Genomic DNA, 26819 nt, shown 5'->3' on the forward strand with positions numbered 1-26819 from the left:
TTCTCATGCTGGACATTCATATTTTGAACTGTTACCATCAGGGAAGCGTTATAGGTGTCTTAAAATGAGGACTAATAGATTTTATTGAGAAACAGTTTCTTTTCCAAGGCAGTGATTGTCTTGAATCAAAGTGCATTTGTGATTTAGTCTATTATTATTATTATTATTATTATTATTATTATTATTATTATTTACTCTGCAGTATGATTGTGATGTGGTTTGGGGCACTGTGCTGGAGTAGCTTTCAAATTTCACTGTATTCATGGAATGCAATGACAATAAAAGGTATTCTATTGTTGATCCAAAAAGCAGACCCTGTGCCTATGAGAAAAACACTAAGAAGATGATGTTGGGGTCAATATAGGAAAGCATTCTTCTATGCTATAAGTATAAAACAAGGGTGTCAAACTAGCCAGATGTGTCAAGCGCAGGCCATGCAGATCCCAACTCTGGAAAAAACATTGTGAAGCGTCACATGATGGCAATGTGATGCTGCGAGTTTGACAACTGTACTTACGAAGCCTCTCTACAGATTTAATTACAAGGCATGATTATTTTAGTAGAGAAAGCTCATTAAAAATTAGGCATGTATCACAAAATTAGTAATAGATTCCTCTGTAGCCTTTCAATAATTATAGAATTACACCTCTGGCAAAAAAAATCTGACTTATGAAGAATATTAATATTGTAGTTTAGATAACATCTGTTGAGCCATCAGTTAGGATTTTAAAAATACACCACCTTGTATTGCACCTGAAATACTTTTCCAATTTTTTTATTACATAAAAGGTAAAGATTTCCCCAGTCCTGTCATAATGTTTATCATTCTTTGCTTTTCTTCAATAAAAAAAGGGGACTGTCCCAAAGGCACCTGGCAAACTGTAACGTAACTGGAAGGATTTGAATTTATATTTCTACACCAACACTGTCACATTGTCCCGAATGCCTAGTAGTAAATAATTACAAATATTCCATGTGATCTTCTATCTGGAAAGTTAAGGCCTCTGTTCACTTCATAAGAACAGGACGTTTTATAATATTTATAGTGCAAGAACCAATCTGTATTTTGGCAGAACTATTTCTGCAAAAGACAATGGGAAAAGATGAAAAGTCTTCCTCTACAGGTGTTAGCTGCCTTGATACTTTATCTCAGAATGGTATCCTCCTCTAATTTTAAGGGTTAATTACACTGCCTCATTCTCAGCATTTCAGTAAAGGATCAGACTCCACGCTATGCTTTTTCTTTTGCAAATCCACGTATTATTGCTTCTTTTTACTATTGTTTTCGACCAGTGCAGCAATTGAACGAATTGGTGCAAGGATAGAGATTTATCTCATTTAATGTTGTCTTTTAATTTTTGTTTGGGAACCACTCGATTGAAAGATAAACATCTTTTTTCAATAAGTATTTAATTTCTAGCAGTCAAGGGACAGATGCCGCCACCTGCTGGCATTATGGGGCAAGTCTTTCGCTCTCTGTCATGTTTGTTAACATTGCAGGTACGGACACCATTCAGTTTCCACGGCTGAATGACGCCTCCGCAAACTCCCCCTCCTTCCCTCCCCACAGCACCTTTCCTTTTGTCAACATGCCAGCACTAAAGATGGCCGAGTACGAGAAGCGGAGCAGGAAGAAAAGCCGGCCAACGGGGGCTGAATCTTCAGACTGGTCGTATTTGTGTTCGATCCAGGTCACGTGACAGATCACGTGCCGGTTCCTGGCGCTTTGCTTTTCTAGCCCGGGGGACCGGCCAGTGGGGTTCTTTTGGAGTCCGGAGCAAGGCGACATGCAGACTCCGAAGCCAGAAGAGGCAAAAGAGGAGGAGGACCGTACTCCACTTTTACTGTCCGACTCTCAACCCAGTTCCAAAGAGGGTAAGAATCGCCACTGAAGGAACCTCTTAGCTGCTTCTTCTTTGGCTCCCGCGATTCTGTTTTTCGCCTCTAACTCGGTGACACTGAAGAAAGACCCGTGTTGGGTGGGCGCGTCGCCGTTTTTAAGTACCCCGGAGAAGGCGCGAGTGCCTCTGTTAATGGGAGGTTTTGGCTGCTTGGTCACTAAACAAAACAACACTAACCTCGGCTTAAAGAGTGAATCCCGTCGGATTCGGCGGTGCTAACTCCTGAGTCATTCAGAGAACAAGTTGCTACCAGAGCAGAGGCACCCAAGAGTGGTGGACGACCGAATTTATTGAGGCACCTTATATTTAGGCAGATATGCCTGTAAAATGCTTGCAGGCAATAGTAAAAGGAAATATGGGATATAAAAGCTCTGAAATGTTAGCAAGAAAGGATCACTTCCACCTTCTTCAACTGCTAATTGTCCCTGGTCAATAATTATACAGTATAAGAAAACAGAATAGATTGTTTTGCTTGCAGGTCAGTGCCATGGTATCTTTTCCCATTAATTTACAGTAATTCATTCATAGAAGAAGCTGCCTTACATCATAGGGTTTCTCACTCTAGTTATTGTCTGGTTACTTCAATATGTACCTTCTCTACCATTATTTCCATGCAAATAACAAGAGAATTGCACTGATTTTCCACAAGGGGGGCATAATTTGGTAGGGATACAGAAGACATAACTTCTGTGGGTGGGAAATGACCAATTTATTTTAACACAGATGTTTCAAGACATGTTCATGGTAAATTATACATACACAGGTAAACTACATATAAGTACACACAGAGGTAAACTACATATAATAAAGAAGATCCCATGTTACTTAAGCAACATAGAATCTAGGGTAAGATATGGTTTACTTTATTTGCTGCCTTGCAATTTAACTTACTTACTTTCAAATCTATTACAATTAATAAAACCCTAACCCTAACTGTCTCTTTGATCCACAAAGTTGTACGAAAAGATAAAATGAGAACAGAATGGGGAGGGCTAAGTGCACACCAGGAAAACAAGTGACTGATATTAAACAAATCTTGGCTGGTGTGTTGTCCAAATTCATTCATTTATGAATAATGTTTTAACACCCTCCTCTTATTAAAAAAATATGGCACTAATTAATGTGACTATAATTAAAACTTTCACACCTCAGATTCAGTTAGAAGACAAATTGGCAAGATTGTTCTCAATCCCCTTCTCTAGCCTAAATAAAAATAAATTGTTTGAGGTTTTTAAATATCTCTGGCTACCTTTGAAAATATATAATAAATAAATATCTAATAAATAAATGTAGAAAGGGTAAAAAGTCTAATTTCCTGTCTTCAGATTGGGAGGAAAAATGTGGTTGCTGCCATTTTAGCCAAATGGGTTACTGCAATTATATAAAATTGTAGCATAATTATTTACTGTAAAATGTGTGGAAAAAATGGCATTCGTGTGCTCAGTATGATGAAGTTATAAAAGTCACAAACATTCTGAACTGTTTTCTATTGAAAGTAGAAATATGTTCACATGATAGCAAAGCTTTAAAATTCTTTCACAAACAATAGCAATTTCAGTTATTATATCAAAAATAACATAGAAAATTGTTATTCTGGGCAAGTCACTGCTAGTAGATTCTCTTATGATCTGAATTTACATATTAAATTAATTTTAACATGTTATTTATTGCCAAGCAATGGAAAAGTTTATAAGTATATACAGGTACTCATTCTCCTAACAGTTAATCTTAAACACAAAATAAAAAGAAAGCATCATATTTGTTATTATTGGATTTTTATCCCATCAAAGCTAAAATGTCTAATGAATTCTGAAGGGCCAGAAAATTAAATCCACCTTCATGTAGTGGAAATCTTGAAGGATACCCCTGTCAAATATTATTCAGAAGTATTTATACTTTTGTTTGAAATAATGTGAAGGAATGAAAGTAGGAACACTTTCGAAAATATAAAATGTGACTACAGGAGAAGATTCCATTGTAGTTGGATAATCATTACATTTTCTAGATACTACAGGTATCTGCATTAGTTTTCTTATAATAAATTGCTCCTGTAGCAGCTATTATTACAATAATAAACTTGATCATTATTTTGGCATTCACATAGGACCTATTTTTAAAATTATCTGGGATAGCAACTAATTTTTTTTTTGCCATGATTGTTAAAGTGAAAATTCCAGTAACTATTGAGAAAAATGGGTTTATTCACCCCCTGGTTCTAGAACAAGGGTCTTCAAACTTGTCAAGTTTAAGACTTGTGGACTTCAATTCCCAGAATTTCTGAGCTAACATGACTGGAGGAAGAATCCTGGGAGTTGAAGTCTACAAGTCTTAAAGCTGTCAAGTTTGAACACCCCTGGTCTAAAAGTTACTAAAGGATATTAGCAGCCAAGACAGACCTGTGGAAATATCTGTGATTAGTTTATTAAGAGTGATAAGTTTCTTCTGGAAAGTTTCTTCTTAGTTCACTCTTGCTGGGAAATTAATGATAAGATCCTTCACCATGAATAATTTTCTAACAAGGTCACTCTTGCTGGGAAACTAATGATAAGATCCTTTATGATAAGTAATGTTCTTAGAAGGTTATTCTTGCTGGGAAACTAGTATTTATTGGGAATTCCAAAACATGATGAAAAAGGATTGACAATTTGTTTTATGGAAGTTCTAATACATAAGAATATTTTTCTGCCAACAGTAGAGAAGCATGGTACTGTATGACCTGAAAGACTTTTGAAGTATTCCGTACCAAAGATATGGTGTGGAATACCATATGATAAGCTGATAAGATTGACTATTTAAAAATGTACTAAATTATTGTGAAGTAGGGATATGACATTCACAGGAGCATGGTCTGAAAAGTTACAGTATCTATATAACATGCTTTATTATTAATATTTAGGAGTAGGATACCAGAATATAATTAAATAAATGCAACATCTGTATTCAAAAGAAAGCAAAATTCAAGGCAGGTTGAATGGATCATAAAACACCCAGTTCATTAAATTTGTTCCTATAACCTTGCAAAGAATTACAAATCTGAGAATGCAATTGGGAACAGGGAGTTTTGATGCACTAATTTTAATTAATTTTATCTCTGAAACAACTTTGTGAAGCACACTGAATATTTCTCAGACAGGTCACCTAAAAAGTGTCCTGAGCTAAGTGTGGAACAGAACCTCCTGTGTTAATAGCTTTAATACAAAAGCCTCGCAATTAGCTAGCAATTACCTAGGACAGCAAATTAGCCCAAATTGCTTACTTTGTTTTTGTCCAAAGCAAGGCCTTAAACCACATGGCAAACTTCTTTCAAAACTACAAGGAATTTCAAAAGTTCCTTGTTGCTGTGGTTTGGAGGGGGAAGTCACCTGATCAAAGAAAAAAGCTTAAAATAATGGGGTGATACCTTAGGGTATTTTAATTTCAAACAATTTGTTTTCTGTGTGGTATGATTAAACATAGCAATACAAGGAAAGTAGTGCTTATCACAGAAAACTAATTTAAAATACGAAGTCATAATTCAGTGGTTGAAAGCATTAGCTTCTAAGTACAGTGAATTCAGTCACATTGTTCTGGACTAAACTTAAAAATGGAAAGTACGGTATTTAATGTTATGTACTTATAAGTAGTCTTTGCTTAACAAAGCTAATTGAGAACAGAAACTATTGTCAAACAATGTGGTTGTAAGTAGAAAAACCATGTGCCTGTGCTCTTACAATTTCCTGCAAGTTTCCCCATCGATTTTGCTTGTGGCAAATTGGCAGGGTAAGTAGCAAATCGTGATCATGTGACTGTGGGATGCTGAAAGAGCCACGCATACAAGGATCATTTGTAACTACCGCTTGTCCAACACCATCATAAGTTTGAACAGTCACTGAATGAATGGCCATCAAATGAGGACTATCTGTACTTATCAGAAAATGAGTTTTATCCTACCTTCTTTTTTTAATTAAAAATCTACTGAGCATAATCGTTTTAAAAGTCACTACAATGTTGATTTTAAATGCAAATTTGCCCCCAAAATGTATCAAGTGGTGAAGTTCAGTATTTTATGAATGATTAAATGAGCAACTAGGCAGATTCTTATCGTTTGTGCACATCCCTCATTAAAATCTGTGAAGCTCTTCCATAGATGATTTAGGATTAGCTGCTATCATTCAGCTAATAGAAGAATACAATTGTCTACTGTTGTGTACTGTTGGAAGAATGACAGGATATATATGCTTTTACAACACATATACATAGAATTTTCTTTTCTAGCTTACTGTGGTACTAGCATTGTAGTGTAGTTGCAATATTTTTCATAACATGCTTGTTGTACCTCTGAGCTTCTAAAGGATCTGTTTGGTTACTATTGGACACAAAATTCTAGAACTTTGATCTCCCTGCCTGAAGTAGTTCTTGTGTCTTTCAGACAGCTGTTTCACTGTTTATCTAGTCCACAAGCCACAGTTAACTCTGAGTTAAAACCAGCTTATAAAAAAATGTAGTCTTATGAGTCACCATAGACGATTATGTCATATTTCTACAAGACACAATGAAAAAAGCATTACAATTATAGTGTATTTTTTTAAAAAAATCCACTGAAATATGTGTCTTTCCCCTTCTTAGGCTAATCTTTCATTTCATAGTTTTTGTAACTAAAGTTATACTGATAGAACTTTGCATGTGTGTATGGATTGGTATAAATAAATAAAAGCAAGGTCCTTTTCTTTCCATGCCTGTGTGTATCCATGAAATTGTCGTTGATTTCGTCACACATTAGGAAATGACTGCTTGTGATCGATAGGTTATGTTGCTAAATTGTAAATAGAGCTAAGAAACGTAGGTTGACTTAAAGCAAACCATTTAGTACAAAGTAGATGTCTATTTCGTGGGTGGGCATGTATGCACAGATCCGCATAGGAATCAATAGAAATAAACTATAGGGAAAATGAAAAGGAAGGAAGTTGCTGAAAAAAATTGCAGCTGTTCAACAGGATATTCCACACCCAGCAGAGAAGTAGAACTGGGAGGAGGGAAAGTGTAAGTGTAATTGGTGAAAAGATTCAGGTTAGCGTCTCTTATGAACAGCAGCATATTAGTGCCATTAGCATGCTTAAAAAGCATTACGTACTATTAACATTTTGTATGGAAATAGCAAGATTTTATCTTTGAAGAATATGCTATATCTAGCTTAGGCTTGAAAAAAAATAGACAGCAGCTTCCTCAAAGAAGTTACAGGAAGTAATGATCCTAGAACATTTCAATAAATTGGTGCAACAGTAACTAGGAAGTGATACAATATGAATATGAAAACGAGGTTGGTTGCGAAAACAAAAGCTTCCTTGGATGTTGGAGGTAAGAAATTAATTTTGAAAGGTTATTTATATTAAATGGTACAAGTCAAAATCTTTTCCAAAATGAAAAAAAAAGTAGTTTGCTATTATATTTAATTTTTTTCAGGGAAAAATAGTATTTTCTTTGTTTTATGTATAGTTAAAGCAAGATGATGATGAATATGATTGGTATATTTGTATATTAGAACAATAAGTGGTGTGTTAAGACATACAGTATATGGCTTGTCAAAAAGGGAGACTTTTTCATGTTTGTTTTGAATTGTAATACTGTAAGTTTCTGTTCCTTACTTCTGTTTATTCCAGTTAGACCTATCCTTGAATAATTGTACTAGAATTACAATAGACTTTATAATATACTTGATTTCAGTTTTGTAAAATATGAAGAATATGAAGTTTATAACACTTATTATTTGATTCTGTTTATTAGACTTTGTGTATTATTGACTAGACGTGGCATCAAATTTATTTTCTATTCATTTAGTTTTATTTTGTAACCTAAATGCTACTAGGAAGGCTGTTGCTAATATCATGTAACAAATCTTTTAAAATCCATAGTCCTTTGATTCCCTGTAAAATGAAACCTGCATCTATATGATTTTAATCTACTTGGACTTAATGTTCAAACTTTTCATTATTTATAAAGGAGTAAATTCATTTTTAAGGCTGGAAGGATTAGAGAAAGAACAATAGCTACTAATCATTACACCTTCTAAAAAGGTTGAAATAGTGAATGTGTAGCAAGTGATATCATGGTACCATGAATTTGGGTGGAGAACTGCAGATTTATAGAATAAATTTTGCCAAAAATTGCTACTAGAAAGAGTGCTTAGTCTGGGTTTCCTGAAGAAGCCATTCAAAGGATTTTGCTGTTTCAATAATTTTAATATTTGTAAGCCACACAGAGTCACTTATGTGAGTTAGGCAACTATATAAATCAATCCAAGAAGCAAGTAAAATGTTTGTTACCTGCAGCTTTTATGCTCTTATGTTTTTAAGAGATGACCATGAATTCAATTTAACTTTCAGATTCCATTTGTTCTTAGTGTTGCAAGTTTGCATCCCTTCTTGTCATCAATCATCATTCTCAATGATTGCATTATGTGAGCTGAGAGCACTCAAACAGGACTTTCAACTTTTTCACTTCGAGTCTATGGACAGTAAAATATGATACCTGGGGAGATAGGAGCCCACCTATTTAAACTTGTATTTCAAATTTCATGTCATATAGTATTTTAATTGTGATGCTTCTGAGGTAAATAAACAAACAGGAGCCACGCCATCTCCATTAGTGTTTACTGTCTCTGATAAAATTAAAGCTTCACCAGGAGCTTCACCCTATCCTGATCTATTTACCGTAGTTTCTTGCTGCCCTTAATATCAGAGGCAAGGCCTGTAGATGATTATCTGCTAGTGGTGACCTTACTGTCTCTCCTTTGGAGGCCTTGATTTTAACCAAGGGAAACTTTGCTAATAAAAACATGTTCTTATTAGTAGTCTGGAGATGAGGTGGAGACAGATGTAGAATTGTATCCAGAAGATTATCGAAGTGAATCCAGCATCAGTTCTCCTATCTGCCATGTGGAACTGTCATAATAATTTATCTCTATTGATTAAGTCTGTTTATTTTATTGTGAATCAGTTACTTACTCCCATGTACAGTCTTACTTAATCCACTACTATGGTTCTTTGATGGAGATAAATGGAGTAGAAAATGCTTTATGTCTTGCTTCTTGCAGAAGTAGGGTAATCTTAATGGTATTGACCCTTCTATCTGGTTAAACATTACAGCTGAGCAAGACTACAAGGATTATTTGTCCTTGGAAGGAAATGCTATTAACAATTATGTGTTTTTTTTTTCTTTTAGTGCCCTTATGGTGTTCTGCTCGCCTCAGTTTAGCAATATGGGCCTTCTTTGGATTCTTCCTCTTGTATGCACTTCGTGTGAATTTAAGCGTTGCCTTAGTGGACATGATAGAACTAAATACAAGCTTGAACAAGAATATCACCTCAAATGTGTGCCCGGAGCATTCTTCCACTCCAGTAGCTCCTCGTAACACTACGGTAATTTTAACAAGTTTATTTTTGAAAATGTGAGCTGCACTTAATTGTTAAGAATTAAATCTATAATGGAAGACTGGGATGCCAATAGGCTTCGGCAAGTTCTTATTGACTGACACGTTTCTTTTCTTCCCACAAGATCTCTGCAAACGATAAAAATCAACACCTATCATATGTTAGCTCCTCAACCTTCCAAAAGATGCATTGTTGTGTGAAAAGGCTTGGAAAAGACGCCCTGCTGTTTCTTTTAACTAATGTAGTCATTTTTTTTTTGTAAAGTTTTATTAATTTTCAAAAAAAAAAAAACAGTACACAAACAAAACATAAGACATAAGAACATAAGACATCTTTTCCGACAACTACTTAACAAAACAAATAAGACATCTCATTTAAGTACAATATAATTCTAAATTATCACATTTCCACACATAACTTAATAAGCACCTTATATATTCAACTTCATATCTTATTACTGTTTTCCACCTTCTTACTGTTTCTTCCTTTATTTCTATTCGGTTTTATTCATTCATATATTTCATCTTACTATATTTCATATTGTTACTATTTCATATGTTCTTATCCAATATTACTCCTCAATAAGCAAATATAAACTAACAAACACATAACATAAAAAATATAAAACTTCTTTTTAGAAAGCGGCTTGACCCCGGGTTATAACTTTTGGTACAGACTTAAATTAAATTCATGCTCAGCTTATATACTATTTCATATCCTGTTAAAGATTCTACATTTTACAGATATCTTCTCCCCTCTTTTCACTCTCTTAATTCTACTTTATTTATTTAATCTCAATTTAAATCATTTCACTTGTATTTTTTGTCCGTTCTTTTTCAATCATCCATTTATCTTTCTCTTAAACACAATCTTGTCCCTGTAATAACTGGTTGAAGTATGACACCTTTCTATTTCCCCCCCAAATTCAACGCTTAAAATTAAGCATTATTTCTATTCTGATTCTGCTTAGTACATTCTAAATAACATTTAAAAAAAACGTAATATTCTTATAGATATTAAAAATAGTATTCCCTACCAAATTAGTTAAGTACACATCAATTACACAGTCCCTACAATATTTTATTGACATATATTTCAAATACAAATATAAAATGCAATCTTGTGTACCTTTGCAGAATCTCTATTAAAACTTTATTTTACCCTTTGTCTCTGAAAAAAAGTTGCTTATAAACAAAACAAACAACATCTTGTTTAAAGTCCTTATAACTTCCCTTTGCTTTGTCTCTTCCTTCCTTGTCAAATCTAGCCTTTTTACCCCCCCCGTCTCAATCTCCCACTTTTTAATCTCCCCTCTCTGTTGCATTCCTCTTTTCCATTGCTTTCTATCATTATATCGATTTTTCACCTTTCTTTTCCCTTTCTTAATTGTTTTTTTAGAGCTTAAATTCTTGATTTTCTTCTCCTTTTTACCCTTTTTTGAAATCATATGTCCATTAAAGATGGCTTCTTCTTCATCGTCCCAGCCTCTTTCTTGTTGCATTTCCTGGTAAGCACAAATCGCCATTTCTATAAAGCCAAAAATAGATCCAAAAGAGCCATCTTCCTCTTGTCTTAATTTTTCAAACTGCATTTTCAATTCTTCAAAAGACACCATTGTGAACAGAAAAGGATTTTTTTTATTTTTTTTAAGCAGTCCAAATGTTTTCTTAGTCTTTCAAAAGATAGTTAAAGTCCCAAAGTCATTTGCTCTTCCTGGGGGAGAATTCAATTACATAATTCCAAGACATTTTTTGGAAGTTTTATTACAGTTTAGTCTCTAATCTTATAAAACTCCAAGCAGTCTCCTTCAACAAACGTTAGTATAAATCATTTATCTCTCTTCCTTCCCCCTTAAAGCAAAAAGATTTGAGTTTTAAAGAGTCAATATTTGAAAATATAATTTCCCCTTGGCTTCAATCTTGAAAGTTAATACCTTCTATTGCCAATACGGGTATTTCGGATTTCCATCTGTTGCCTCCATGGGAAGGAAAGTGAGGAGAAAAAAAAAAGTCTTCCCTTTACTCTTCCACCGCAGCTTAACGATCCTTTGGAAAACAATATATCACTTGAAAAGCCAAAGTTCCAGGGTATTCAGATGTTAATTGTTGTCCCGGTTCAGCCAAAAGCTTTCTCTGTTTTTTTTCCCCTCCTTCAGCACCCCTCCTGCGCAATCTTTTCCCGGATGCCAGCCTCTTCATGGCAGCCATAAGACCGTCGCTACATCGTCTTGAGAGGAGGTTTAAACTGGGTGTGGGGGGAGTCTGCGGCACCCCCATACCCCTTCCCAGATCCTCCCTATCTTCGGCTGTCTCTACAAGGCAGCCTTATCCTCCAAATCCATCTGGATCGGAGGCACCAAGACGGTGAGCACAGCAGGGATCGCGAAGAAATGCAAATCCCTGCTGTCACCGAGGCTGGCAAGCGGAAGTAGTCATTTTTAACTGAACATATTTGGGTTGTAATCCTGTAAATATAATCAAGGAATAAAGGGTCAAGGAACCCAAATCAGATTACATTTGTATAGGATTGCATTGTATGTCAAGTTTTGGATTTGAATAAGTCCCCTTATGAAGTGTGTACCCTGTTTCTCCAACAATACGGCCTCCCCCAATAGGAAGTCCCAGCATGTTTTATAGGCATGAAATGAAATTAAGCCCCTCCCCCCAAGTTAAGGCCTATATTAAAACATGCAAAATGGGGTGGAATGGTGAGGGGGGCTTGCCGTTAGGAAGTACTCTTGTTGCACATCCGGATATGGTGCTGCCTGCGTTGACCCCGATACGAAGTGCCCCACCAACACCAAGGTCAACATCCAAGCCATCGCCACCCGCCCACCCGAAGATGTAAGGGGGGGGAATTAAGTCACCCCCCAAAAGATGACCTAGCCATTTTTTCGGGGCTCAAAAAAAAAAAAGACCCAGCCTTATTATATTAGAAACACTGTACTATACATAGAGAGTGTATTGTCCTGCTGACTTTGGGGAACTAACAATACATGAAACGTAACACAATCTTATACAGATTTATGATACAATGCAATTATGATTCTTAATAAACTATCCCTTATCTTAGCATGATATATATCAGGCTCCGCTAATATCTTAGACCAGGGACAGAGAACAGAGATATATTAGTGATCAAGTTTAGTATAAGATACTTCTTTTATTTATGTGCATTTGGACTGCTAACAAAAGTGTGTAATGTCTTGTATTTCAAGCATGGTAACATAATTGAATGCATTGATAAAAAATAAAAAAACAGCCAGAAAAGGATTCCAAAACAGTGCATATATTATTTACATTATTTAAAAATTTTATAGCACTTCTCTTTGATATATTGTAATAGTTAACTTAGGAAACAGTAAAAAATTATGTGGTTGTTTCTGTAGTGGATATACATTGTAAGAGGCTTTTTTCATGTATGTCATACTAATGAGCACAGAGATTACTGTTACAGAAAATGGGATTTGTTAACCAGGCTGTATCTGGGAGCAAAGTCGACAAAGGATCGTATGTTATTAAAGAGCGGGGGAACTCAATACATTTTTTCTCTTATGGTGTAGAAAATATTGCCTCTTCCTCTTTTCTTTTTAGGGAAAAAGCTATCCTTGGGGTGCTGATATGCAAGGCTGGATCCTTGGGTCCTTTTTCTATGGCTACATCATTACTCAGGTTCCTGGGGGATATCTGGCACGCCGATTTGGGGCAAAGCTGCTGCTGGGATTTGGCATCTTGGGTACTGCTGTTTTCACCTTGTTCACACCATTAGCAGCAGATCTAGGAGCTGGGTTCCTCATAGCAGTCAGAGTTTTAGAAGGTTTGGGTGAGGTAATTTCTCATTTTTCCTTTGATATTGGCAAAAAAGTGGGAAAAGAAGGGGAAATACCCAATTGATCACCACTTTTCATTATTTTTCTGACATGAGTATCTCCTGGCTCCACACTCTCTTAAATCTTGTCACAGAACTTCAACATGTTGGACTTAGATATGGAACTTGAGTGTTTCTTCTTTTCTGTCAGTTTGAGGTCCACATGAAAATTATGAAAATAATGTGGGTTTTTTTGTGAGTGTAACTGTACTATTTGTAAAGACAAGCGTGTGGAGTGTAAAGTACCTTCTTTGTGAAAAATTGTAGATATGAAGTATACTGTTCTGTATCTAATCCAACCCTCCAGTCCTGCTGCCTCATATTAGTAGAAGGTATTCCTGGGAAGGATGAGCAAAGAATATGCAAAGAACATGAATCCCCAAAGTGAAGGCATGAAGACAAATTTCAGCTTCATTTGTACCTTATAATATTTAATGAAGGACTTTCTTTTTTGTCGCAGTTAATCGTTTTCATTGCAGTTCTCAATATTTTGGAGCACAAAATAGATTAGTCATTAAATCAGATTCATGATGCAAAATTATGCCCAGAGTTACCTTACAGGGGAAATAGGAAGCATAAACGTTTAATAAATAAATAAAATGCCATACTCATTGGAGTATCTTTAAAAATAATATCAGCAGAGCAGACTATTCAAGAGTTGACCATAATAAAATATTGTTTAGTTGTCTTGAGAAGCATCCAGTGACAACTGTTATCAGAATAGACTCGGCCCATAATATTCCCTAGTGAACAAGAAAAGACTAGTTTCTTAAAAGTATCCTAGAAGTTGATCCTAAAATGGATTGTCCCTTTGCATCTTTGGATGCTCTTGCATCTTAAACATTATTGCTTCTTGTTTTCATTTTAAATTCTGCATTACTTTAACTGGGGTCTAAATTTAAGAATAAGGGTTTTTTTTAAATTAAAAAATCTTTCATTGTCTGATTACATTACATCATGCTTCACTACATATCAGTATTTATGGTCTAGATAGAAGAAATATTTTGGTGGCTAAGACTTGAGCGATCAGTATAACTCCCAAAAACATTTTTATCTGAAGGACTGATGGGCAAGAAATAAGTTCTGCTTAATTGCTCTTTAGCTATGTGCACTTGTTGAAAATGGCTTCATGCTAATATAACCAGTACTTTCCTAGGATTTATTGAAGAAAAACATTTCATTAAAATAAAATATTGTATTTTATCAATTATCTTGTTTTTGGGCTATATATATATATATATAATAGTATAGTATATATGATAAACAAATATACTTTCCAGGGTGTAACGTTCCCAGCCATGCATGCTATGTGGTCTAATTGGGCTCCTCCGTTAGAACGCAGTAAACTTCTTAGTATTTCATATGCAGGTAAGATTTCATAAATATTTTTAAATTTGACCATGGTTGACTGTGGGCTATGAATTTTTTTCCCTTCCCTCATCCTGTATTCTTGCTGGTGCCCAAGGCCATGGCTCACTATAATGCAGGCCTTGCTTTTAACCAAGGTTATCCTTAACTCAGTTATTATTTTAGCCATGCTTGATAAATAATTTGTTTACTAAGATATACACTGTCAGCATTTTTTAAAAAAAATATTTTAATTTGTAGGTGCACAGCTAGGAACGGTTGTCTCACTTCCCTTGTCTGGTGTAATATGCTTTTATGTAGATTGGAGTTATGTATTCTACATATTTGGTAAGTAGTCTCATTGAAAGCATAATTCTTTGCTTAAGGCTTTTTGTGTTTAATTCCAGAATAGTGCACCCATGTAAACTATTATACTTGTACAGATGCTTTTTTTAACCGACTTGTGGAGATTTGATTGTGTGGTTTTATTTTATTTTTTCTGTCAGGAAGATGCAAATGGTTGAGAAATTTGATGATTCCAAGCAGTCGTGGGATGTGGGCTTGTATTTTCCTTAATAATTCAGCCTTTATGTAATAATCCTATTTTCTAAGCATTTTCTGTGTGTGTGTGTGTGTGTGTGTGTGTGTTTCTCCTCTCTCAGCTGCTATCGTTTTACACGTAACACCTTTAGCCATACTGGAGCCAACAGATCTAAAAATTACTGTGTTAAGTACTGTATGTTATGCGCTAACAATTGGTTTTGGTATGACTAGGACACATTGACACAAACTTGTAAACATTACAGAAAAACAATGCTGTTGAAATGCCCTGTAACTTTTCAATCTTTTTTTTCTTGCAAAGGATTATTACAAGGCTCTTATATTCACATGCAGATAATTTTTAATTAGTCTAGCCATAGACATTTTTTCCCTGTCTTCAACTTAAACACAAGCATTTTTTTTCTTTCACTTTAAGGTACCTTAGGTGTGTTGTGGTTCCTCTTCTGGATATGTATGGTTAGCAATACACCTGAAACTCACAAGACAATTTCCCTGGCTGAAAAAGAATATATTTTGTCTTCTCTTTCACAACAGGTATGAACCATCAGTAAATACTTAAGTTATCATCCAGGTTAATTGCAATATAAAGTATAAATATCCACTGTATATATAAAAGAGAAAAGTAGTACCTTTTAATCATGCTAATTTTTTAAAAAATTAAAAGACAAGAACAACTAAGGATTCCATTCATCTTCAAAAACAAGTTCTTCAAACCTATGATTTTCATCTTAATACAGACTACAGTGAAATGGTGGTAGCTATTCTCCAATGAAAGAGATTTAGATTCAGTACCTGATCATATAACCTAGTTTTTTTATATTTTATCTATGTATCAAAAATTTGTTACATCAGAATTAATCCTTTATAATGCTTAACAACAGATTCTTTAAAAATTAAATTCCTTGAGATCTAAAGGTTTTGAATGTATTCTTTCCATTTAGCTTTCTACCCAAAAATCTGTGCCTTGGAAAGCCATGTTGAAATCGGTTCCACTGTGGGCCATTGTTGTTGCACACTTTTCTTATAATTGGACATTCTACACTCTCCTTACCCTGCTGCCTACATACATGAAGGAGATTTTGAGATTTGATGTCCAGGAGGTAAGCTACCCTATGCATTCCAATGTTACAAAGATTAACTTGAATCCTAAAGTGGTACAACCATGAGCCTAGATCCAGGCGGCTTTATAACTGTATTAATTATTAGTAATTCAGTTAATATCTAGATTGAATGAGAATTTGATTCCCAATCTTAGGCCCAATTCTTGCATTTCTGTCCATCTTTCTAATCAACAGAAGTTCAGATGTTTGTAAGAACCAAATATTACATAATCTTCCTGGGATATGGCTATAGTTAAATTACCGTGTGTGTACTCCAGGAGAATTTCTTTTATGAAATTATCGTAATAAGTGGACACTATGAACTCTGTTAGTGGGGCCTTTTCACAAGTAGTCATGTCTTCTGTGTGGACTATTCTAAAAGGAACAAAAATGGAGCAAAATGTTGGCTTCCTACAGATTATTTATTACCTTTATTGTCAGAGTACAACATGTGTACAATGAGATTGGCTGAGCCTCCCTTCGTGCACCCCCCCCCCCCACAAACACAACTCACAGTGAGGACAGAAGTCCCTAACTTAGACCCAATCTTATTACCCTATTTTGGGGTCTCCAACCCTGGCAACTTTAAGACTTGTGGACTTCAACTCCCAGAATTCTTCAGACAGGGGTTGGAGACCCCTGCCCTATGTGATCTTATTGCCGGCCCCGCAAGTCTGTCATACTATGTTGCATGAAGTTATTTTCAGAAGTCTTGACAGCCCACAGGTAGAAACTGTTCTGCAGCCTGTTGGTGTGGCTGGCTATTGCCACATTGCCTGATGCATACTTGCATTTCTTCAGAAGGTTATATACTTAATAAGTACAAGGGAAGAATCTTAGTAACAGGACAGAGCAGTTTAAATTCTTCAGCTATTATGTAATCAGAACTTAGAATCTTGCTTTCTTTTTTCCCCTTTTTATGTTGTTTACATCATGGGTGTCAAACTTGCTGCGTTACGTTGCCGTCCTGTGATGCTTCATGATGTTTTTCCCATTCGTGGAGCTGGGATGGGCATGGCCTGTGAGTAACGCATCCAGCCCGTGGGTGGGGGGGAGTTTCTTTTCTTTTTTTACTGCAGTGCCTTAAATCTAAAAGGCGCTGTTGAACTAATATTTGCCTTTCTACCAGTAAAATACACCTAAACCAAATGAGGCAATGGCAATATCCATTCTAATCCAGAATCATGAAAAAAAGCTTTGTCTTTTATAATGGTTCTCCAATGGAACAGGTGCTACATCTTGGCCACATACTTAAAATTAATTTTTTTAAGTTGTTTTCCATTGTTTTTCATTAAAAAAGGTTACTTCATTTAAGTACTTTTTCAGCGGTGCCTTTATTCTCAAAGGCTTCAGGCAATTTCAACAATTGTCTGGAAGCTCCATATCCATATTATATACATATATAAGCTTTTATAATGAAGGAAACCAGAGAGAGGCTGTATTTTTCTCATCTTGTCAAACATCTGTTTGGTGGTTGGAAGGAATGAAGTAACCTGAAGATGGATCAGTATCAAAAGAGTCCCAAAAAGTTGTATATAAATTACTGGTCGCTTGCCTGCATTATTTATTAATATGTTGTTTCTGTTTGTGCTTATTTTTAAATCTGTGATCCTCTCTATAGGTGTGTTGTGGGTGTATGATCATATCTAAAAATATGATACATTACTCATGGTTATATCATAAATCATATCTATGATCCAACAAAGAACTGTTCAAACTATTTTTAATAACAGAGCCATCCCCAACCATTTCCCCCCTCTACAGAATGGATTCTTATCTGCACTTCCTTATTTTGGCTGCTGGGTTTGTATAATTGTGTGTGGTCAGTTTGCAGACTATTTACGGGAAAAGAAAAATATGTCAACAGTCTGTGTTCGCAAAACATTTACAGCAATAGGTAAGAAAGACGTTTGTAATGTAGTCTATAACTCATTGAGAATACTGCTAGAATGAAAGTGAATTGGTTGGTATTTTAGAATACTTAGCGTTTGATACGCCACCCTTTAATTTTTTGAATGTAATACTATCTATCTATCCATCCATCCATCCATCCATCCATCCATCCATCCATCCATCCATCCATTCATTTCCAGACATGGCATTTCTTACATAAGATGAGCTTTTCCAATTACAATACAGTAGTTGGTCAGAAGGACCCTGCTCCTTCCTGGATTGGCCCAATATATCTTGCATATGTGTGAAGATCACAATCTAAGAGGACTATGTGTGCACTTAAAATAAGATTTCCCTGTGGTAATTACATCTATTAATTTCAGGTGTGAACAACTAGACCCACATATTGCAGAATGCAACCTAATTATTATGTTCTACCTGTAATTTCCCCAGTCTGGCAGTCTACACTTGGGAACAATTAGATAAGGCTCTAAGAAACCTGGGGGAGGAGAAGTCTTAGCCCTTTTGCATTTGTGCAGTGACTCTAGGTTAACTCCCTGTTTGAGCTCCCTCCCTGCCAGACTGGTGCTTCTCAACATCTAATGATAAGGATCACCCTGAAATTTTTAGAAACATTTTGTGGGGGGGGGGGGTGAGGGAAAGCATGGGCAAAACATGCTAGCATTATAAGTGCTCAAAATGATAGGAAGCTGCCTTATGCCAATTCAAACTTTTGCTCACCTGATACAATGGCATAATACAAAGTAGATTATATAGTACTAACTAGAAAGTAGCTCTCCTGAAGTCCAGAAAATCATCTTCTCCAGGACTACTTAGATATACCAATGTGCTTCTGCTACTTATACTTGCTTAACTACAGCTGCCATGTTCTTGCTTCCCTCTGAATCTTTTGTCCTTGATAACTAAATACTTTGAAACAAACTGAAATTAATTTTGAGATTGTTAGATAAGGAGATGGGTATCTTTTTAGTCACATTTTTTTGTTTCCTACATTAGCCTTTGCTGCCTTGTCTTAAAATAAATAGCTTTGAACACAATGAAGACTGTTAATAACTTTGTGTATTCTTTTTTTTTACTGACCCAATTGATTTTTAAAATAGATTCAATGTGTTGATTTAAGTAAAGCTGCAGCAACAGCTTGGATATTGTATAAAATGTGAAAGGCAGGATACCCCCATCTGAATTTTAAAGTTTGTTTTGTACACTAGATGGCAATAGAAAGCAGGATAATCAGTCAATATTTTCTAATTTAATTTTTTAGTTTTTTATCATAGCAAAATAGTAATAATCAGCCAATGTCAAAGTATCACACAGAACACACAAATTAATATACTCTTAGCTTGCATTAAAAAACAGTTGATTTCTTTAAAGTCATATGGATAAATATTTAGACAACCTCCAAGAACGTCTAGCAGGAATTTTGATGCACATTTTGTAATATGGCTAGCAGAAAGCATAAGCGTAATTTAGGCAAGCCATTAAAAACAGTATCATGTTACTTCAGCAAACACCATCGTTTTTAATTAATTTGAATCTTTTAATAATGATGTTAGATTTCTACCATTTAATATGCTGAACTGTCCATGAAATGCCACTGTATTGAGGATGCATTCTTATACAGGTAGTCTCCTTGATGTACAACCATAATTAAGCCTGAAGTGTTTGTACATTGTACTGGACATTAAGTGGATCCCCACATGACTACACCCAATTTTATGACTTTTGTAACGGTCATAAAGCAATCACTGTAGTCGTAAAGCAAACCTATTGTCTACAATGGGTAGGTTTTGCCAGAAACCGGAAATAAACTCCAATTTTAAAAAAATGTAAATATACATCCATTCCAGTTACTGGGAATTTATGTAAAAATGAGTTCAACCTTTCTACATAGTACATATGTTCTGCTATCAAATTACAAATACCCTCATCTTGTGTGCTCACTGTTCTACCTGCTTTCTTCTAAAATCCTGCTGTCTTTGTTTCCAAATGTCTACATAATACTAATCCTCTATGTCTCCAACATATTGACTTTCTTGTGCTGATAATACTGTAGTGGGTTCTTTGAGCTTGGATGGATCAGAGGAGACTACACCTGTTTCCATTTATGAATTCCAAGGAATGTGTATTACCATTCTTGTTCCCTGACAATATTACTATGATATTGCTGAGTTATTGTCTATTTTAGACAATGTTATCTATTTAGAGATGGTGAAATTATGCTTCAGTGATCCTTTGTTACAGGTCAAGAGATGAAAGCTATAACTACTTGTATAAAATAAACAAAAATCAAAACTACACTAAAATATTGTGAACATAATTAATAGACAGTGCTTGTATAAAGTTTTCTATTTTTTGTTTTAATTAAGGAATGATTGGACCTGCAGTATTCCTCATGGCGGCTGGATTTATAGGTTGCAATTATGAAGTGGCAGTTGTATTTTTAACTATATCAACAACACTTGGAGGGTTCTCCACATCAGGTTACAGTATCAACCACTTGGATATTGCACCATCGTAAGTTTTTTAACGGTTTTTACTAGTTATGTTTTTTACTAGCTGTTAATTAAGCTTTCCTGAAACAGATAATCTCATTATCCTATGTATAAGGCACAGAATTCAATGAAGAGTGATAGTGATTTTAGACATTGTAGATTGTTGCAAACCATGTCATTCCTTAAGAGATTCACACAAGTTGAATTTTTATTGTCATCAACATTGAGCATGTTTTCCAAAACTGGTACAAATATCAGAGGACAACTATAGATTCCTTCCTGGTAGACATTTCTTAGTGATGAAAGAAAAAATATTTTCATCCTTAATATTTTTGTTTATTTTCCATTAAGAATAAAGATAAATGGAGAAGACTAAGGAACAGTGACAAATAGAAGATAACATCAGAACTCTTTCAAAATAATTTAGAAATAATAAAAGTAGATATTACAGTGCATGTGACAAAAGCTAATTTATCTACAATTGTTGCTAGGTGCTGCTCCCATTTGGGGCATGCTGTGCCATGTTGATCATGGCTTCTCCCAGCTGGAATGAAGAGAACCCAAAAACACTTATCAAAACCAAACTTAAAAAGCAAATCTTGGGCTTCGTTTCTTGTGTCCTCAGTCAGAAGAAACTTTCTTAAGTTCTCAAGTGATAATTGCTGGACAGTTTGCAGTTGGCTCCCTTGTATTGGGCAGAGAAAACCATTGCCCAGCATGTTCCTATAAAAGACAGATTTTGGTGTGGCAGATTTTATAAATCTAGCATTGAAAGCTCCATTGGGAACAGTTCTTTGTTGCCAAAGTGAATGAAAAAAATATAGAGAAACAAAAGTTGGGGGAAAATAATTTTGTTATGAATGGAAAATATTCTTTCCCCAACATGGTTCCTCCAATCTTCCATAGTTACCAGATGTTCCTTTCCCTTACCCTTACTTTGCCATCTGGAGCTGGTGGACAAACAGATGTGTACAGCTGTTAATCCTCCTGCTTTTCACTTGTCACAGTTCTCATAATAACAGCATCTTCCTGGATCATCAAATGCTCCTCTGTATCCATTTGGGCTTTGTGTGTTTGGGAGGATGTTTGTTGTTTTGCTTCCCTCACTACACACACGGGATCATAATGCCATTCAATTCCACAGAACACTGAACATGTTTTTTTAAAACTTTCTGGAGAGTGGCAAACACATCTCAAATATTAACTTCAAGCAATAACCACATCAAAATTTAAAGCTTTAATTCTTGTTATTGCAACAAAAACAGTAGAGATTCTTGTGGCACCTTTAAGAAATGAATTATAAGCTTCGCTAGGTCATATTTCTTCTAAAACATGCAATTGATTGGCTGTTTTAAAATTATAATTTAGTTACTTTCCCATTATGTTATAAGTATTACAATGCTAATAGCTAGTTATACCATTTTATTTATCAAATAGACCCCACATCTTCAATCTATATAGTATTTCTGAGAGAATATAAGTATAGATTGTACAAGATTATCTAGAAGATACCAGCTGCATTCAGATACCAATGCACAATAATTTATATTGACTGACAATCCTTTGTTTCGTAATATTTTCCCAGAAGGACCATTTTTGTGTGTGTGTATGGAGATTCCCTTGTAAATGGCATAGTTGTTGAAAGGGGCCAGTTGTAGACATTATAGAACTAAAGACATTTCTTAATGGGAGGAAGAGCTTACTTTTTTCTGAGAGGAAATGCTACACTGAGCTGTTTTGAGATAGACTTTGTGCTTAACATTTGCAGTATGCATACTATAGGTATCTACTGTATATGTGCATTTATTAAATAACAAGGCTGTTGGAAAGTATGGTTTGTTTTAGCTGTCACATCTGAGCTAAAATGAAGTTGGAGGGAGACCATTTAATTTGCAGTGGGAATCCCCATGCTAATATCTAAGAACCTTGGACACACGAGAAGCATTTCTAATCCTTTGCAGACAAGTGGATGAATCATGTGTGAAATTCTTTCTCGTCTCCCATTTCAGTCTGTCAGGAAGGCTTTGGATGCCAAAATGCTTGGACTGCTGTTGAGAAAATTCCTCCGTTGTGGAAGTGCACATATAATTTAATCTGGTTCTGAAGGGGCAGGAAAAGAATTGCAAAAATGAGGACTGGAAAGTTCCAAGGACTAACCCTTGTTTTCTCCTATTAACTTAGCTATGCTGGCATCCTCCTTGGAATCACAAATACATTTGGTACTATTCCAGGAATGGTGGGACCACTTGTTGCTAAAGCTCTGACTCACAGTGTAAGTCACACTTATTTTATTTTTAATAAAGTAAAAAAAAGTCTTGTGTACCATTCTTAGTTGAGTAGTAACTGTATTCCCTTACTGATCTCAAAAGGCTGACCATTGTACTTGATAAGAAATCACCACAAAATCCTAAGATTGTAGGCTGGCTGAGAATTTGGAAAAATATTCCAGGAATGATCACTGTTAAACTGCATTTTGTTACTTTAAAAAAAAATCACATGAATCTGTCTAGATACTTTCAAGAAAATAATATTGACTCAAGTGTGTCTTAAATTACATAATAATAAATACAGCCAATTATTTATTTTCCCTTAATATTCTGTTTGTTCTTTTATCAGACAAGCTCTTGATAGAACTCTGTAAAAATATATCTTTTAGCAAAAAAAATAAATGTTCCAAGATTTCCCAGTACAAATCTCTTTATTTTAAAATAATTCTTCTCACAAAACAGTGCAAAGTAACTCCCAAAGTCAGCAACCAAGTTAAATAAATATAAAATAAAATTAGGATAGTCTATAATCAGGAGAAATCACAGGAAACATGAATTCAAAATATTAATTAAAAAAGTACTTACACCAGACCTCTGAAGAATGTTTCTATATATTCACAATAATGTTTTGACTTTTTTTTTTTAAAAAAAGCGCCATACAGCTAGAAGTTTGTAACTAAGCAGCTTCAAAAAATTCTTCATTTATTTCTCAATATAATACTGAAAGAATGTCAGTTACAATTTAGTGTGTATTATTAAGCATCTTTAGAAACTAGGGTTAAAGTTTTAACTTTGACTGTAACTTATGTATGCAATAAAAACCACATATATAAATTATAATTATAGCTCTTTTGTCCTTTTGCTTAATTGGAGAAAATATGCCAAATTCCCCATTGGTTTATTTTGCACAAATAAATCTAACTTTTAAGTTACAGTTTAAATTCCAGTTCTTGAGAATAATAGAAATAGCACTTAGACTTATATACTGCTTTATAGTGCTTTACAGCCCTCTAAGCGGTTTAGAGAGTCAGCATATTGCCCCCAACAATATGGGTCTTCATTTTACCCACCTCGGAAAGATGGAAGGCTGAGTCAACCTTGAGCCTGGTGGGATTCAATCTGCCAAATTGCAGACAGCAGAAGTAGTTTGCAGTTGCACTCTAACCACTGTACTACCAAGGCTCTTATAATGCTTTAAATCAGAAATAAATGGTACTTTCCAATATGAGCTCATTTAAATCTTAACTAAATTCTTATTTTCCATTTCCACACATTCCATTTCCACACATTTCCACACATTGTAGTGGTAAACTGAGGTTACTTAAATTTGGTGCTTGTTCCTGAACAAGAGTGGCAGTGTGATATCTACACTTTTTTCTAAGAGAAATGATTGAATCTTCCTTTTCTTCTCACTTCTTGCTATTTAATTATGCCTGAGGTTGTAATTCAGCAAGGTAGAGTAGAATCTGCCTAAGTCAAACAGTAGCCATAACCTAACATGGAATTAAAATAATTGTTAATTAGTCCTAGCTCTCTTTGTCTATGAGCTTGGAAATTTACATAGTGAAAGTGCTGTAGTTTGTTAACAAAGATCTTGCAATAGGTGGAAGCAAATTTCCTGGCTAAAACTTCTGCTGTATAGTAGTAAAATAGCATTGCATTTTTATTTAACAGTGAGAATTAAAATGCCTTAGTTATATCAATATTCACATGATTCTTTATACATTTTATTATTCCAGTTATGAATTACTTGTAAACTTATAAACTTATAAATTACTTATAAACAAAGCATTGAAGGGTTAGCCCAAAGTATTTAATTGTGTGTGTAGTTTTTCCCCAATCTAACTTTTACGAAGTTCCTTTCTTTCTTTAGTCACCATGTTCTTCTTATCTATATTCACTAGTAATTCATATTTAAGCTTACCATTTTGCTGTGCTTTGCTCAAATTCATTTCTAAGATTCCTTTTCAAACTACAGAGTTTTAATCTTGGCCAAACTGACTAGTCCACTTTTCTCATGAAAGATGGGCAGCCTTTTTTTTAAAGATTAGAGTCTTTAAAACAGTTGAAATAATGCCCCAAAAGAAACAGGATTCCCCCACTTTAACTGATATCTACAGTGGAGGCAGGATGGAGGGATATCACATAAATTATAGTAAGATAGAAAACTGTTTATTTAACAGCAAGAGAGTGTAAGCCACACGTATGCAAGAGTGGAGTTTTTGTCATGGTATCAGTATGAACCTGTGATCATTTTGACACAATTTCAGATTGCATATATCAAAGCTGAATTTTCATTCAACCATGCATGCAGTTCAATGGGTAATCTTAACCCACATACTTTATTCCTCTCAAGTTTGATGAAATAAAACTATAGGAAAGAAAACAATAAAGCTCTTTGGAGGGAAGTTACGAGTGTGGATAGTTTTACTTAGATACAATAGTTAGCACAAATACCAAATATTAGTGAATTCAGTTGTGACAATCTTTAAACTATGGATCTGCTTCACCTAAAGGAAGTTGCAGATTGCTGAGCTGTTAACTAGGTTAATTACATCTAATATTGAAAAAGGAAAAAAATGAGCTTAAGAATAAAAAAGATAAAACAAAAAGACTTGAAACAGGATACTGAAAGAATATCTTAATGGAAAGGATTTTTCTCACTCTTAAGCATCATCATGCTGTACTGATTCATCCTTTGTATTCCTCTTTTACCAGAACACTATAGAAGAATGGCGGAACGTGTTTTATATTGCTTCTGCCCTTAACTTATTTGGAGCTATTTTCTTTGCATTGTTCAGCAGTGGAGAAGTGCAAAACTGGGCACTAAATGGTTACCATATACATAGGAACTAAAGGAATTCTGGAGAAAATGACAAAGCATTACAATTACATCACTCGGAATGCCTTTTATGGTTCCTCTCCTGGAATTGTAAAGACATTTTACATTTTTAATATGCTGATTTTTGAATTAAACTAGGATGTAATCCAACAGACTTATATTTCATTTGGTAAATATATAAAGATGTGCCATATTTTAATCTATGTTATCTACTTTTTAAATATTTATTTATAAAATCAATGGAATATGAGTGATTGTTAAAATGCCAGTAAGTTGTAATGAAGGGATAATATATAAAAAGAAAGAAAAGTGTTTGTATTGTCTCAAGAATTGTTACTATTTTACTTGTATTTTTCATTAATTTAAACAAATGGAAATTAAATGTTTGTTTAAAATGTACATGTTCCCCCATAAATCTGTTGTGAAGGTTCCACAAATCAAGAAAGCCACACCCTGATGATTCAGGAATATAAGCCCAAATCCTCAGTTGCCTTCTGTCAGGAAAAAAAAGTTTGAAAGCATGGCATTTCATTTTCATCTCTTACTTCAATTCCAGTATTAGAATTGAAACTCCCTTTATCCAAATAAAGATCACAGAAGCATATTAATATTTGTGGGCAGCAACTGGCATGAAGATGTTTAATTGTAATTGAGGATGAATGAGTAGCCAACCACTCAGGCTTTCTTCAGGGATTTGATGTGCCCATGTACCATTAAAAACTGCTATAACCTCACTTGTACCAATCTACATTGCAATAAGCCCTCTGTCAGTTTGCATGACTACAACATCCAGAACATCTATACAACCGGTGTTGTGTCACACCCTTTTCATAGAATCCGTTCTCTTAAACTGCATTTTTGAGATTGGTGCACTAGGAGACTTTCCTGCACCTATCTCTAAGAGATCTAGAAATATCAGGAACTTCTAACTACTTACTTTAGAGAGAAAAATATTAGGAATGGTAGATAATTTAAGACTATATACAGAATATTGTGGGATTAACTAATCGAATTTAGTAATGAGTAAATATGCACACAATTGTATAATGAAAATCAAAACTGAAATAATATTCAAAGAAGGGATAGTTGTAGAGCAGGGCTCTCAAACTCCCAGCCCACAGG

The 26819-nt window shown here is 34.8% G+C and overlaps 1 protein-coding gene across 2 annotated transcripts; it reads left to right on the forward strand.

Moving 5' to 3' along the window:
* The first annotated feature begins 1375 nt into the window (after nt 1–1375).
* On the forward strand, nt 1376–26096 carry SLC17A5 (solute carrier family 17 member 5). 2 transcript variants are annotated; one of them, XM_026695142.2, is made up of 11 exons: nt 1376–1875; nt 9099–9295; nt 12901–13134; nt 14455–14542; nt 14783–14869; nt 15498–15616; nt 16024–16182; nt 17947–18079; nt 20463–20610; nt 22770–22860; nt 25574–26096. In XM_026695142.2, the coding sequence occupies exons 1-11, from the start codon at nt 1788–1790 to the stop codon at nt 25709–25711; spliced, it is 1482 nt and encodes a 493-aa protein (XP_026550927.1). In that variant the 5' UTR covers nt 1376–1787; the 3' UTR covers nt 25712–26096. The 2 variants fall into 2 exon arrangements, with proteins under 2 accessions (XP_026550927.1, XP_026550929.1); XM_026695144.2 differs by lacking the exon at nt 1376–1875 and adding an exon at nt 6722–7235.
* The last annotated feature ends 723 nt before the right edge of the window (nt 26097–26819 follow it).

This window comes from Pseudonaja textilis, chromosome 1 (genome assembly GCF_049901715.1).
Source record: "Pseudonaja textilis isolate UNSWEBS1 chromosome 1, rPseTex1.2, whole genome shotgun sequence".
Classification (NCBI taxonomy): domain Eukaryota; kingdom Metazoa; phylum Chordata; class Lepidosauria; order Squamata; family Elapidae; genus Pseudonaja; species Pseudonaja textilis.

Coding starts and splice junctions, on each gene's coding strand:
- SLC17A5 (XM_026695142.2), top strand. CDS start 1,788: ATGCAGACTCCGAAGCCAGAAGAGGCAAAAGAGGAGGAGGACCGTACT. Junction 14,870..15,497: donor TTATGTATTCTACATATTTG/GTAAGTAGTCTC, acceptor TTTCACTTTAAG/GTACCTTAGGTGTGTTGTGG. Junction 22,861..25,573: donor CTAAAGCTCTGACTCACAGT/GTAAGTCACACT, acceptor CTCTTTTACCAG/AACACTATAGAAGAATGGCG.